This window comes from Siphateles boraxobius, unplaced genomic scaffold (genome assembly GCF_051911475.1).
Source record: "Siphateles boraxobius isolate OS27281-9 unplaced genomic scaffold, OSU_SipBor_1 6, whole genome shotgun sequence".
Lineage (NCBI taxonomy): Eukaryota > Metazoa > Chordata > Actinopteri > Cypriniformes > Leuciscidae > Siphateles > Siphateles boraxobius.
This window is the reverse complement of record NW_027509186.1, coordinates 12,275,001-12,288,682: the sequence shown is the minus strand read 5'-3', so window position 1 is coordinate 12,288,682 and position 13,682 is coordinate 12,275,001. Positions and strand designations below refer to the sequence as shown.

General features: G+C 36.7%; 1 protein-coding gene across 1 annotated transcript in view; it reads right to left on the bottom strand.

The window, feature by feature from the left end:
- The window catches only part of mtus2b (microtubule associated tumor suppressor candidate 2b), a 55,624-nt gene that overhangs the window by 34,816 nt on the left and 7,126 nt on the right, over positions 1-13,682 (bottom strand). Inside the window, exons 2-4 of the mRNA XM_077207719.1 lie at positions 7,083-9,149; positions 6,271-6,481; positions 2,585-2,788 (exon numbers count right to left, since the gene is read on the bottom strand). Coding sequence (XP_077063834.1) covers positions 2,585-2,788; positions 6,271-6,481; positions 7,083-8,975 — 2,308 coding nt within the window. The 5' untranslated portion in view covers positions 8,976-9,149. The remainder of the gene's footprint in view (positions 1-2,584; positions 2,789-6,270; positions 6,482-7,082; positions 9,150-13,682) is intronic.

The window sequence follows — 13,682 nt, the reverse complement described above, 5'->3', positions numbered from 1 at the left end:
ACAGGAGGTCGCTTTATGGTCTGTTTTGGGGGGAAATAGTTCAGCTCTCCTAGTCTAATTCGTGTGAGCGTCCCCTAATGCTGCTGCTGTCCCCTGACTCCGCTAAATCCATGGTGCTCATGAATGGTCAGGAGACTCATCTGAACTGAAACATATTGGCCACTAATCGTATTTATTCATAAAGTTTTCTAAGCATTTTAATTGTCTAATTCCATCTCTTGTCTTATCCACAAGAGGTTGCCAGGTGTGGTTTGTTTGGGGGGAATAGTTCTGCTCTCCCAGTGCTAAACTGTGAGCGTTCCCTAATGCTGCTGCTGTCCTCTGACTCTCTGCTATTTCATAGTGCTCATGAAAGGTCAGAGGACTCCCTGAACAGAGCCATACCGCCATATTTTCATTATCAAATGAATTCGAATTTATTCAATACCATTTCCTAATCATTTCTATTGTCTTGTGTGTTCTTGACTTAAATGGACCTGACAGAAATATGACAGGATCAAGTATTACAGACAGCTAACCTAATGGGATATTCTATGTGAAAATGTTTTAAGAAAAAAGACAATTGTTGAAAACTCTTCATCTTAGGGCCTTTAAATAGAATTTTATAATAAACAACATAGTGACTATCTTGATGTAGTCACTAGTCAAAAGCCTTGCTTGTGGAGGGAAACATATTACAATATAAAAAATATATACTATAATTGAATGCACAAGTTATGATTTGAAAAGTCTGCTAGTTTCCTGAAAAATGTGGAGAAAATGACTGTGAAACGGCGGCTTGTGTGACAATTAAGGAGGCAGCACATGATGCTTTGAAGTTTGCAAGCTTATGCTCAAGGCATGAAACAACGTTCATCCACTAATTTGATATTAATGCAGATTTACCAAGTAGCAATCAGTTACATGGGAAGAAGGAAGTAGACTTAGATATTTCATTCTTCATGACATATCTGAGTCACATTGTTCTGAAAGATAGACCACATTAAAACATATTGACTCATCATATAGTGGTCAAATGTGTCATTTCTTTTTTAGATTTGAGAGGTCATGCGTGGATAAACAAATGTAATTCTATGTCTGTTTCTCTAGAATTATTTTTGTCGACGAACACGTCTCTTTTGATCACTAGAACGTTTTTTTGTCCGACCAATGACTCTCATCTCACTCTCCTCTTGCAATCCTCCTATAAGAGCTCTTCTCATTTCTGATCGCCAGATACAAAGAACAGTTACATAACATCCAAGAACATCGCTCTGGCACACTGTATGAATGAACAAAACCATTCAAATCTCACCTAAATTACTCGAGAATGGGGATGTTTGTTTACATGTGTAGTGAATCTGATCTAAATACAAGATTACAACGCAGGTCCAGGGGGTTTAAACCTATCAAACAAATTCATTTATATTAAGAATATTAAAGTTGCCATTATCTTAACTAATAACTGTCAAAAGATGAAATATAAAGGTATTTTATTTGAAGGTGTTATAGTTACATGTTGTACTTACTATCGAAATAAGAGTAAATTATGTATAATTACAAGTTACTGACCCTAAACCAAATCCAAACCATAACCTTATAGTAAGTACATGTAGTTATATTACGAAGTGCTTATTTGTGTAATTACACAGTAACAACATCACAACAACATCATGAAGTGCAACCAAAATAACTAATAATAGTATTTTTATGAGGAGCAGAGTTTGTGCAAAGACGTCAGACAGAGGCATATTTCTGCAGCGATGCTCTTTGTCTTACTTCTCTTCCTCACAACAATAAAACACGGATTATATTCATCCCTTCACATTCCTCAGCCCACAAACCAATATCAAAGGTAAATACAATTACAGAACAACACACGCTGTTCTCTATATTTCTCCAACACACTGAAAATGCGCTGAGGACTCCAACAAGTAATAGAACGACCTTTATCACATTTTCACATTCACTCTTATGTCTTATGTCAGGTGGTCTTCTTAATAAAATAACACTACTTTAAGGTAACATTACATTTGAGTATCTTTCTTTTGAGAGACAATAACTCCATTTTGTTGAGCACTTTGATCTTTGAAACTTTGCAGACCATTTGCATTCACAAACAGCTATATTACACACTACATGAAAGTATTATATGAAAGAGGATAGGGGCACTATAAAAGACTGGGAAACACTGCTCTATACATTAAGCTCTGAGATGCATCATCTTGCATACAGTGCAACAAGCAGGGTGTTGACACCATCGATTGTACTTTGTATCTGCAAGTAAGAAGGCTTATGACAGGAAGAATTGGATAATCCACAAGGCCTATACTAATCCTAACACAATACCAGTACTAGAGAATGTGGTCTAAGAATGGGCTGCTGTAGAATTTCCTTACACTTTTGAGAATTTAGACTGACACTCTAAACAATCACTACTACAAGACACCATTAACAAGAGCTTGAAGCTATACCTCTACATAAACAAACGCAACGAGCTGCAGCTAAGAAATCTGTTAAACACAGAACAGTCAGACATCTGCATACTTCAGAATGGGAAGTGTGTAAACAGCAGGTTTATGACAAGAAGAGATGTAAAACTCACGGCTGGATCGGCAGGAGTCGCTGTGTGTGCTGTCATTTGATTGGTTGCTGGACACAGATGACACACTAGCACTGCGGACGAAGCCAAAGGTGGCCAGTCGAGCAGGAGGAAGATGGGAGAAGCCGGGAGGACGCAGTCCAGATTGACCCGGTTTGGGGAGCAAAAATTTGGGGGCCACACCCAACGCTAGTCTTTTCTGATCCACTGTAAAGCAGTTGACAAACATTAGTTCCTTTAGATTTGTTTCTTCAAACAAATATCACTAGTTCATTAATATATAAATTGGCTTGATATCTCCGTCTACAATCTATAATAATAAAATGAAAACAATCTTGAACTTAATTTTTTTAATCATGATTTCAATGCGATGAAATAAATACCAGTGAAGGATGAAAGATTGTATACAAATGTCACTAGTGCTCACAATTTCTTACACAAAAGACTTTTTTGATACATTTTTGGACTTTCTGGCACTTGACAGTGTGAATCTTTGCAGCAGCTTGGCCATTCTGCAAAACATATTATTTTGAGTATACAAGTAAGTGAATGAAAAGACTTGGTAAAACATATAGATAAATGCATAAATGTCTTTTAGAGAGGTATAGGCTTTCTAATGCTTTAGAAAACACCTCTAAAGATCCCCATGTTTACTGAGAATTAATAAAAGACCTGTTGTTATGGATTGATGAATGAAGTTTGTATGAGAACAGCTCAACAATAATATAACCAATAAAAAGTACAGTTTTTAAGGGTGGAGAAATTTATATTTGACAAATCCTATGATTTTAGTAATCCTTTTTACTTTCAGAATTGCTGATTTATTCAGTTCCTTGCAGAGATGGGGGACTCGAGTCACATGACTTGACTCGAGTCAGACTCGAGTCGCAAATTTAAGGACTTGAGACTTGCTTGACTTGAACTGTATGACTCGAGAATGACTTGATATACATTTATCATCGCAATATCAATTGATGAACAAAATGAAAGCAACGGAACCATTGACGCCAGTCATCAGATTCTGCGCGATTGCGTGACACTGCACAAGCCCAGAAAAAACATACTTTGCGGTGAGCGCGCTAAATACAAAAACATCTCCCTGCATTGTTTCTTTTTGGATATAAACACTAGAAATTGACTATATTCATACAAGAAGATTTGCTGTATGCATAATAACTGGCAAGGGATATCGGACGACCATCACAACCTCGAACAGTCGAACTTCATTCACCACGTCTAAAAGTAAGCTATGGCTTGTTTAACCTGTTTGTTATAGTGTTATAGTGTTATAAAACTGTTAATGTTTTGTCGTGTTTTATGTTTCTCTTAAAGCAGGGTTAGATTTTATCAGGGGTTACATCTATTAGATGTTATCAAAATGCCAGCAGAATTAATATTGCACCCAAAATTCAAAATGTGGTGGAAAAAAAATGCCCTAATATGAGTTATTTTCATAATTATAACATATGATATAAAAAAAAATATTTCCAGAATATTGACGCAATTGCAAACGTGATAATGATTTTATAAAACAGTTCAGTAAACAAAGAGTGAATATTGTGATGTGACATTTAGACATAGCCTAATATTCCAAATATTTTCTGTTTTTGCTCGATTTCTCCAATGACAATAGTTCCAAACAAGCCACAGAAAGAGTTATGCGTATTTGTGATTCAGTGACCTAGTTGCTTAGTTCCAGAACGAATCTGCCGTTTTGAACATAAGTTAAATGAATGCTTCTATGACTCGTACATTAATACTGTAATTTGGCGCCACCTATTGGCGGTTTTAACTTCATAATTAAAAATATATAACTTGTATTAAGGGCATGCCAGTTTGAAGAATGCCTTTGGTCGCATAGGAATTATACTTGAATTGTGAATTGTTTAATACCTTTTAATGGTCTTTGCAATGTTTGAGGCATATTTATTTTTTCATGCTTTAATGTTGGCCTAATTTCAGTTACATTTAGATTTTTATTGTAGTAACCACTCAGCTATATGTGGAAATGCATATATAAAAAAAAATAAAGTTGCAAATAAAACCATAGTCCACAACTTCTGTAGTTTTAACTTATTTTATTATATAAATTCATTGAAATCGTCAAACGTTTGTTTGACTTGCCAGCAGTGTTGGAGGTAACTTATTACAAGTAACTTGAGTTACGTAATCAGATTACTTTTTCAAGTAACTAGTAAAGTAACGCATTACTTTTTCAATTTACAACAAAATATCTGAGTTACTTTTTCAAATAAGTAACGCTAGTTACTTTTTCACATTTATTGACTGACAGCTCTCCTGTCCCCATGTTGAGAGAAATAAAATGAGGTGTTGTGTGCATTTGCATTGAACATGCATTTACTCATCTCACTTGCACAAAAACATTCAGTATTCCTCAAAATGAATAAAAACAGTCAAATGCAATCTCAGAATTTTGTGCAAAAAGTTTTATAATTAACTATGTTAAATTACACAAATATACTTTATGTATTTAATCTCACTTTATTAACCAATGTCTTTGCTGCTGACCTACAATGATCTAATTCAACCATACTAATAAGCAAAAATGACTTTAGATTAGGTTTAGAAATAAGAGTGTTGAACTTCCTTCTCCTGTATCCTATTGTTATTTAATCAAGAACAGCAGCAGCTGAAAGGTTTGTTTGAGCGGCGCCCTCTACTGTACAGTAGTAAATATGCATTTCCTTCAGCCTTAGGCTTATTCATTTAACTTTTGATGTGAAAGGGCCTTAACAATTGGCAAAAATAGATTGTTTTAGCTGTTATTAAAAAAACAAACAAACAAGCCCATGCAGGTGAGAAAAAGTAACGCAAAAGTAATGTAACGCATTACTTTACATAAAAAGTAACTAAGTAACGTACTTAGTTACTTTTTGGGGGAGTAACGCAATATTGTAATGCATTACTTTTAAAAGTAACTTTCCCCAACACTGCTTGCCAGTGACTTGTGACCCAAGCTACGACTTGACTTGACTTGCTTGAAATAAGACAGTGACTTGACTTGCCTTTATAAAAAATTTACTTGGACTTGCTTGAGACTCGAAGGTTAAGACTTGAGACTTGCTTGTGACTTGCACATGTGTGACTTACTCCCACCTCTGGTTCCTTGATATCCAGGACATTTTTCTTATATTTAACTGACTGGCAAAAATACAGTTCCTTGATTTAAAATCAGAAGACTAAGGAGAAATTAATTTTAAGAACACATTTAAAAGAGCCAACTGCTGTATAAAATTGAGATAAATAAATTCCGAAAGGTTTTCCCCAAGTCACAGTTTTCAATCTCCTAAGAGATATTTCAAGATATAACAAAAATAAGTGTATGACAAGGTATCTCAGCAGTCCTTGCTGTCATTAATTTTACATTTCAAAGAGAAATGGTAACGACTATAAGAATCAATGACTGCATTTCATAGCCGATAGAATTTCTGTGTGTGGGCATTGTGATAAGAAACAAGTCTGATTCTGTTTACAAAACAAGTCTGATTCTCTGTACTGGCAGCGTAGAACTGTGAAGTTAGTCATTTATATTCCTGTCTAGCTTTAAGAGCTATATTTTAAGCAAATGTCTAACACAAATCAATACTGTTTAATTAAACATATCACATTCTGAACAACATTAACTGACAACTAGGTAAATGATTTTGAGTGTTTTAGTGCCTACTGACCTATGGGTTCTTGGTGACTACTTGAGGCATGAACAGCTGGAGCGGTATAACTGAGGGGTGATGCTGATCTTTGACCTGGTAATACAGTCCTGTTCTTGGTAGCAGGCTGTCTGGTGACGGCTCCAAGACCAAGCTGAGGCCTTAAGGCTCTGGGAAAGCGGAAAACGGAAGCAGCGGCATCATGGGTATTTAGTTGAACCACTCTACCAACCTGGAACAGTAAGAAGTATATTTTGAAGTCTTTGTCATCACAAACTTAATGAAGCAGTTGAGAGTATCAATTAATTATGCTTACTGCTCATGCTTTTACAAGCACAAGACATTTATCTAGAGTTTAGTAATGCTGTGTTAGCATATAAAGCCTCGATCAGACTCAGTCCAAACCGATTTCTGTGCATATCCGATTGGAATCCAATAATATTTAGCAAAAAAATGTTGCTGCATAAACAAGGTTGTGTTGTTGCAAAGTGCCATTCGAGCAGAAAATTACAATATAATGGAGAAGTGTTGAGATTTGATACCGGCTGAGATGACAGCACGGAATAAAGCCACGCATATCAGCCTCCTATGTTTCTGACTACACATTGTCATGTTGTAAATAACATTTGTATTGCCTACTAACGCAACACCATTAAAATAGAAACCAATGTAGATATTCCGGAAAAAGAGGGAGCGGCACGGGACACACAAATCAGATCCGAACAGTTGCGATACCCAGTGTGGACAGTCAATAATTTAGATCAGATTCCAATCAGATACAAAAATAATCAGATTTGGACTGACAGTGTGAACCATAGACTGAGAAGTCCCACCTCATGCAAGTATTGATTTGGCAGCTCTCCATGGAAACTCTCCGATTTGCCCACCAGTTTATGGGGGACAGTGTGGCTAGGTGGCCTGATTCCAGACGGCATCAGTCCTGGAGGGGAGTAGTACCCTGACCTCTGTACCTCCTGGCAATACTTGTCATAAACGATATTAGAGGAGCGGTGCACTGGCGAACCTCTGAACCCCTCGGCTTTGGGCTCTTTTGAGGTTGGTGAGCTACTGTATGGTGTAAGTCTCGGTGGTAGTGTTGATACTTCATAGGGACCTTCAGACATTGGTTTCGCTTGAGGGCTCTTGCGGACATAGGTTATGATTTTTGGCCGAACAATTTTGGGCTTCAGAGGTGGAGAAGACTTATTAGATTCAGATTCTGCTCTAGTGGGTTGTTGAGGAACGACAGGTTTTTGGAGACTGCAACTACTACTGAGAAGGCTTTTACTTGGTTGCCTTAAACCAGTATTTGCCCTCTGTAAGGTTTCACTCCGCTCCTGACTCGCTTCTCTTGTGCTAGTATATTTGGCTGGTGACGAAGGTGGCTGTTTCCGAGGTGAACAGGTGGTTTTAGGGGATGGAGGGGTCTCAGAGCGAGATGGGCTGCCCCAAGGTTTTCGCCTTTCCAAACTCGATGAACTAGATCTTCGGGTCTTTTCAAAAGATGGTTGCTTCTTGTACGGTTGGGGTTCAGAACAATCAGAGTGGACGGGTGCACCCTTTGAGATTAGTTTTGAGGTTTTAAGAGCAATTTCAGGAGATTCTTCATTCTGGGTTTTGAGTTTATTCTTTATATGACCAGTGGAATCATGGGAGGAGCTTATGTTATGTAAAGTAGACTGAATATTGTTTGAGGCAAGAGGTTGGCAAGATTTCTTCTCAGTCAATACTGTTTTCAAATGTACAGCCTTTTCGTCTTTTGCATGGTACTCCTTTACATGACCTCCAGATTCTCTAAGATCGTCCTGATTGTCACCTGATTCATTATGGACCTTTGTGATCCTTGCAATGCTACATTCACTCGTGCCATTTGTCAGTTGTCCTGAGCTCTTAGATATTATAAAGTCTGTAGCTAGTTGGTTTTCTTGTGCTTCTAAATAAGCTTCTTCAGGCAAGGCGGTAGAGTTAAGATTAAGATTGACACTGCCGATGTGCGTTGTACTTTTTCCTGCTTGATGATGCATGCCCTCAGTATGTAGGGAGCTCCGGGTTTTATCTGAAATTGTCAAACAGTACTGTGAGGCAAGGGTAAGGTCCTCAGAGAGAGTCCGGTATGGCTCTGAGGGAGCATGCCACGAATCAGAGCTGTGGGTTCGACCGGCGTTGTCCAGAGCACTAGCGAGACTTCCTCCAAGACTAGACATTGTGGAGAGGCAAGAAACAAAAACATCATTTTCAGAGCTAAAGTCAGTCCTGGCTATGGTGGTCACCATTTCTTTGCTAGAGGACTGAGGACAAACAATAGACTCTTGCTCTTTTGAAGTAAACTGGGAAAACCTTTTGCTATCCTTTAGAGATTTTGCTTCGGCCTTTGTCATATCGGTGGATAGAACCCCTTTCATGTAACCTTTAGGAACATTGTTCTTTTTCTCATCCTCTATTTCCTGACTTTCCATCATCTCAAACTCTGCCAGCTCCGGGTCATCACACAGGGAATCTGTGGTCTGAATAGTCATCTTCACCTGGTTCTCAGTGTGAGATACCACAGAGGACATGGCATCAATTGCCTCCAGAGTTGTTTCTCCATCTCCCCTTTTGATTTCATTAGCATTGGTATCTCCGTCCAGCGAATCCTCAGCATCCCTGTTGTTGTTGTTCCTGATTTCCTTACAGCCATCTTCACTGCTGGTCCCGAAGGGTCTGCTGTGTTCATCATTCACACTCATGTTTCCTGAAGGCTCATGTGTTCTCAAGCTTTCAAGTAGAGTCTTGTTGATCCTCCCTTGAGGTCTGGAGCTCTCTCCGCTTTCAAACTTAAAGCTAAAGTAAGCATTGGCATTTTTCACACTGTAGTTTGAGATACTAGTTTTGAGTAGACGACATCAGGGCTTGTCTTCAACCTATCAAAGGGGGTAAATAACAGATTTATAAATGTCTTGACATAAAACTTGCAACAGAACTACAAATAAGAAATAATAATAAAAATGTTGTATGCTGATGTTCAGTATCATTTTTTTTTAACTATTTCCCCGCCAGTGTTTTTTTTTTTTTTTAAGTTGCCAGCCACTGCCAGCATTTTTTATTATTTGCTCCAAATTTCCATGGCCTCCAGTATATTTTGTTTTATGAATATCTGTACATACAATATATCAAAAGGAAGAGCAGAGCCTCTGCTTTTAAACACAAAACCTGTTTTATTCTAGCTTAATGCAATGCATATGGGTAAGTTTCATAAAAAAAGCAAATTTTTGAGCAAAAAGTTGACAATATAGCATTTTTGTCAAAGACTACATCCGGATCGGATTCAGAACGATGATAATAACATAGATGGAGTAGATCGAGTGCATCAACACACCGAATGCTTGCACAGTCCTATACCTCGTCCAGGGTCGATATTTCATTCAGTAACATTGGGCAGTTTTGATTTATATGCTGTTTAATGTTGATGATCACGTATTTTACATATGCATCTGCTTACATGTCTTATCGCTTGTTTCTGCTTCTTCACCCCAGATACCCTTTCAGAATCTGTGTCACTGGAAAGCCAGAAATTTCTGTCAATGGCGAGGAAGCGTTGTCTCATAAATGCCGTAAATTTCCGTCAATGGTGGGAAAAGAGTTAAAGCCATAAAAAGATGTATTAGTAGTATGTTAAGAATTATGACCGACAAAGCCTCTCTTTGTGCAGAAACGCTTTATGTTTCCAATAAAATAAATTTATAATCTGCACATTCGAAAATTGTTGTGGTGTACTTCAATTTCTTGTCAATGTACACTTGCATTTCATTGCTTTTTTTTTGTGTTTTGCATTGTTTTAAAAATGACCTAAACAACACAATTCTCAACAGTCTATTATTTTTCAGAGATGAAGGCTAAAAACCTTTGTTCCAAAACATTGTTCCTTTGTCAGTTCCTTGGTAAAAACATGATCAAACACTGGCATCTTCTCAGATCAGCTGAAAATGTACAGGATCAGCACTGTATTAAAACTACAAAACACACTGCATATTGTTTTATTAAAAGGATTTCTAAGGTGAAAAGACTCCCTAAGCAAATCACATCACCTAATGCTTCGGTCAAATGGGATTAAGTGTGATATTTTATCCAGATCATGAAATTCTTTCATTCAGAATGATGAACATGCTGATAATTCTCCACGCAGTGAGAAAACACGCTCACGCTCAGTTCTCCCTAGCAACAAGAACAGAACTTCAACCGTAGGAGGTCATTCCCTGAGGTAACTGCAAACAAATGCTCTCAACGGGAACACACTTCTCCAGCAAAACAGTAACTGATTATGTAAAGGATAAATAATAGATGAAAGCATTTAAATTAGCCAATGATTTATATATATAGATCCAATGCTGATGAACGACTATGGCTAATTACCATTATACTATCATATATTGTACATTTGACACTACTACAAATTATATTTATAATTATATTACCCAAACATTAATCACAGTGAATGCTGCTTTTATAAACAAATAACAGAAAACAATCTGTCACCTAAACCTGTCATAAAGAGAGTCTGCTTGGTTGGCTGCTGCCAAACCTACAGTAATATAAGAGAAAAATAAAACATAGAATATATTTTGTGCATTTCTCTTTCTTGGCATGGTCCACTTTCTTGACCCAGTTTGTGCATCTGCCGATTTTGTGCATCTGCACTCAATCATTACGGTTTACTTACTGTCATAATGATGTCTTATCTATGCTTTGAAAAATAACTGCATATGAATAAATACCAGATGCAATGGTAGCTTTCCACATAATGGTATATTTCATAGTGACAATTTCAAGGACTAAAGCCCCATTCAAACCCTTATGGCTTCAATGCTGTTTCTAAATTAATTTTCTGTTGTTGGTTTTAAGGAAAGTGTCCCTTTCAGTCCTTTTTGACTCTCAGTTTGACCTATTACTTTAATTTAATAAGCAAACCATGTAATTAACACCACATTATAAATGTTTCTGACAGTAAAGTAAAGGACATATACAGTAAAGGACCTCCATTCCCTAATGAGCAATGGTTTAGTGACATGCTCATGCTAAATAGAATATTTTAAACGGTGACTGTCGAGCTGTCAGAGACGATGACTAACTGTCACACACTGATCGTCTCTGAATGAGGGTTTGTCAGTCGCATGTGACGAGTCACATCATCGTCAGGTCTGCAGGTCGCAGTAACACAGCAGTGAATGACAGCATGAAGAGACTTAGAAGAATATGTATCAAGAGAAACCCTGCAACCTATCACCACGACTATTTAGAGTCAGGAGTTCAATTATTTACAAGAGGAAGGTAGACAGAATTAGAGAATGGAAACAACTAGTGTCGGGGAGGCTAGTTTGAAAATGCAGCTTGTTAAGCAACAAGCAACTCAAAAGCCCTCGGGGCAGAGACACATTTATCTGGTGCACAGAAACCGAGAATCTCCCAATTAGCAAGACAGCATTAAACTGAATTGAACTCCTCTACCTCCCCCAGCTCCACCTGCCTAGAAATGCAACAGGATTTATGTATGTCTATACATCCAGCAGCAGCATATCTTACATGCTCACAGCGGCATGTCTATGTTAGCAGTAGCAATAATCAACGGAAGATAGCAGATCTAGTCCACCAAGACCAAATGCATTAACACTGCCATATTCAATAACATGCGAAAACTATTAGAGAGTTGTCATGATTAACATATATTATTATAATTATACTCATTTGTAAATACAACATAAATGCTGAACAGAATCACTTAATTACTTAAACCAAACAATTTAACTTCCCAATGCCCAACTCCACACACCCACACTTTCATACCAAAACACACACACACCAAACCTTCTACTTGACCTACTTTCACAGAAAGGCCTCAGAAGTCCTCAAGTTAATCTGGGGTTTTTCGGACCAAATGGTCCCGAAGAATTTAAATAAAAAAATGTGTAAAATCATAGCTTCATCGGAATGGTCCGAAATTTGGTGACTTTGTTGGTACTTGGTATATGAACACCCCCAAAAATTGGGGACAGGATTTGAATAGTCTAAGTGGTTGTAAAAAAAAATGGTCACACTCAGGGCCTTCGGGACCAAATGGTCCCGCCATAGGAAATGAATGGGAAATTGGCAAAAATGTGACAATACAGAGTTTTTTTGTGCGTACAATCTACAAATCAGCCACGATCCAGAAAAAAAGCACACAACAGTGAAGGGGTGAATCTATAAAACATCAAGAGTGCAAAACAGACACATCCACACACACACACACACACACACACACACACACACACACACACACACACACACACACACACACACAAACACACTTTTATACATAAACAAACGAATAAATTCAGATTACATATGGGTTTAACATTTTTAAAATGCTCAGTTTGTCCACCAGATGGCATCCATCTAATTTCAAAAATTGCTTTTATGAGGTCTAGGCTTGACTCTAAAATGAAAGACAGCTTTAAAAAAAAAAAAAAAAAAAATTATTTTCTATTATATTCAATGGGGGGAAAATGGGGGGAAAATGGGTCATATTTATTGCATAAATATTAATTATAAATCTTAAATTATCTCAAAACACCAAAAAAGAAAAGAAAAAATATTATAAAAAACAAGTAAAAAAAAAAATATATGATTTTCTTTTAATAAATATGAATCAAACCCTTCCGAACCATTTGGTCCCGAAGACCCTGAGTGTGACCCTGAAATGAAGGACCCCAGAGGGTTAAAATGTTCAAAGACCTCACAGCTAAACATTAGTGAGAAATTTGAGCTTTTAAGTACAGATAGATATGAGTTTTGGATATAAACTGTAATTATTATAGAGAGTACAGAGTGTAGAGATTTGAAGCACAATATATTTAACTTCTCTCTTTTTTTTAAAGCATTTTAAATCTACGATCAAAATCAAGGAATACATCTAATGAATGGTTAATGAAAACTTGGACTTTATACTGACACCTACTGGCATGGATGAAGCAGGGTTATTATCGTTAACTAAAACCATTAAAAAAAACATTTTTATTATGAAATTAAATGAACAATACCTGAAATAAAATAAATATAAATAACTTATTTTAGTTCAGCAATTTGGCAAGGCATCATTTCTCATTATTTAAATTGATTTACTAAAATAACTAACACTAAATAAAAAAAACTAAAAACTTAAGCTTGTAAAATATAAAAACTATATAGCCTAGACATAAAAAACTAATGAAACCAGCAAAAAACACAACGAAATGACTAAAGCTTTAACCAAAATGTGAATGCAAAAATATTATAAAAAAGAAATTCAATTCAAAATATGAACAAAAACTATAATAGTATTTTAATGACAGTAAAATATGAAACTATACTGCATATTGGACTGTAATTAGAAATATGTAGATACCATGCCTAATATGGCAAGCTAAATAAAGGCTCTCAGC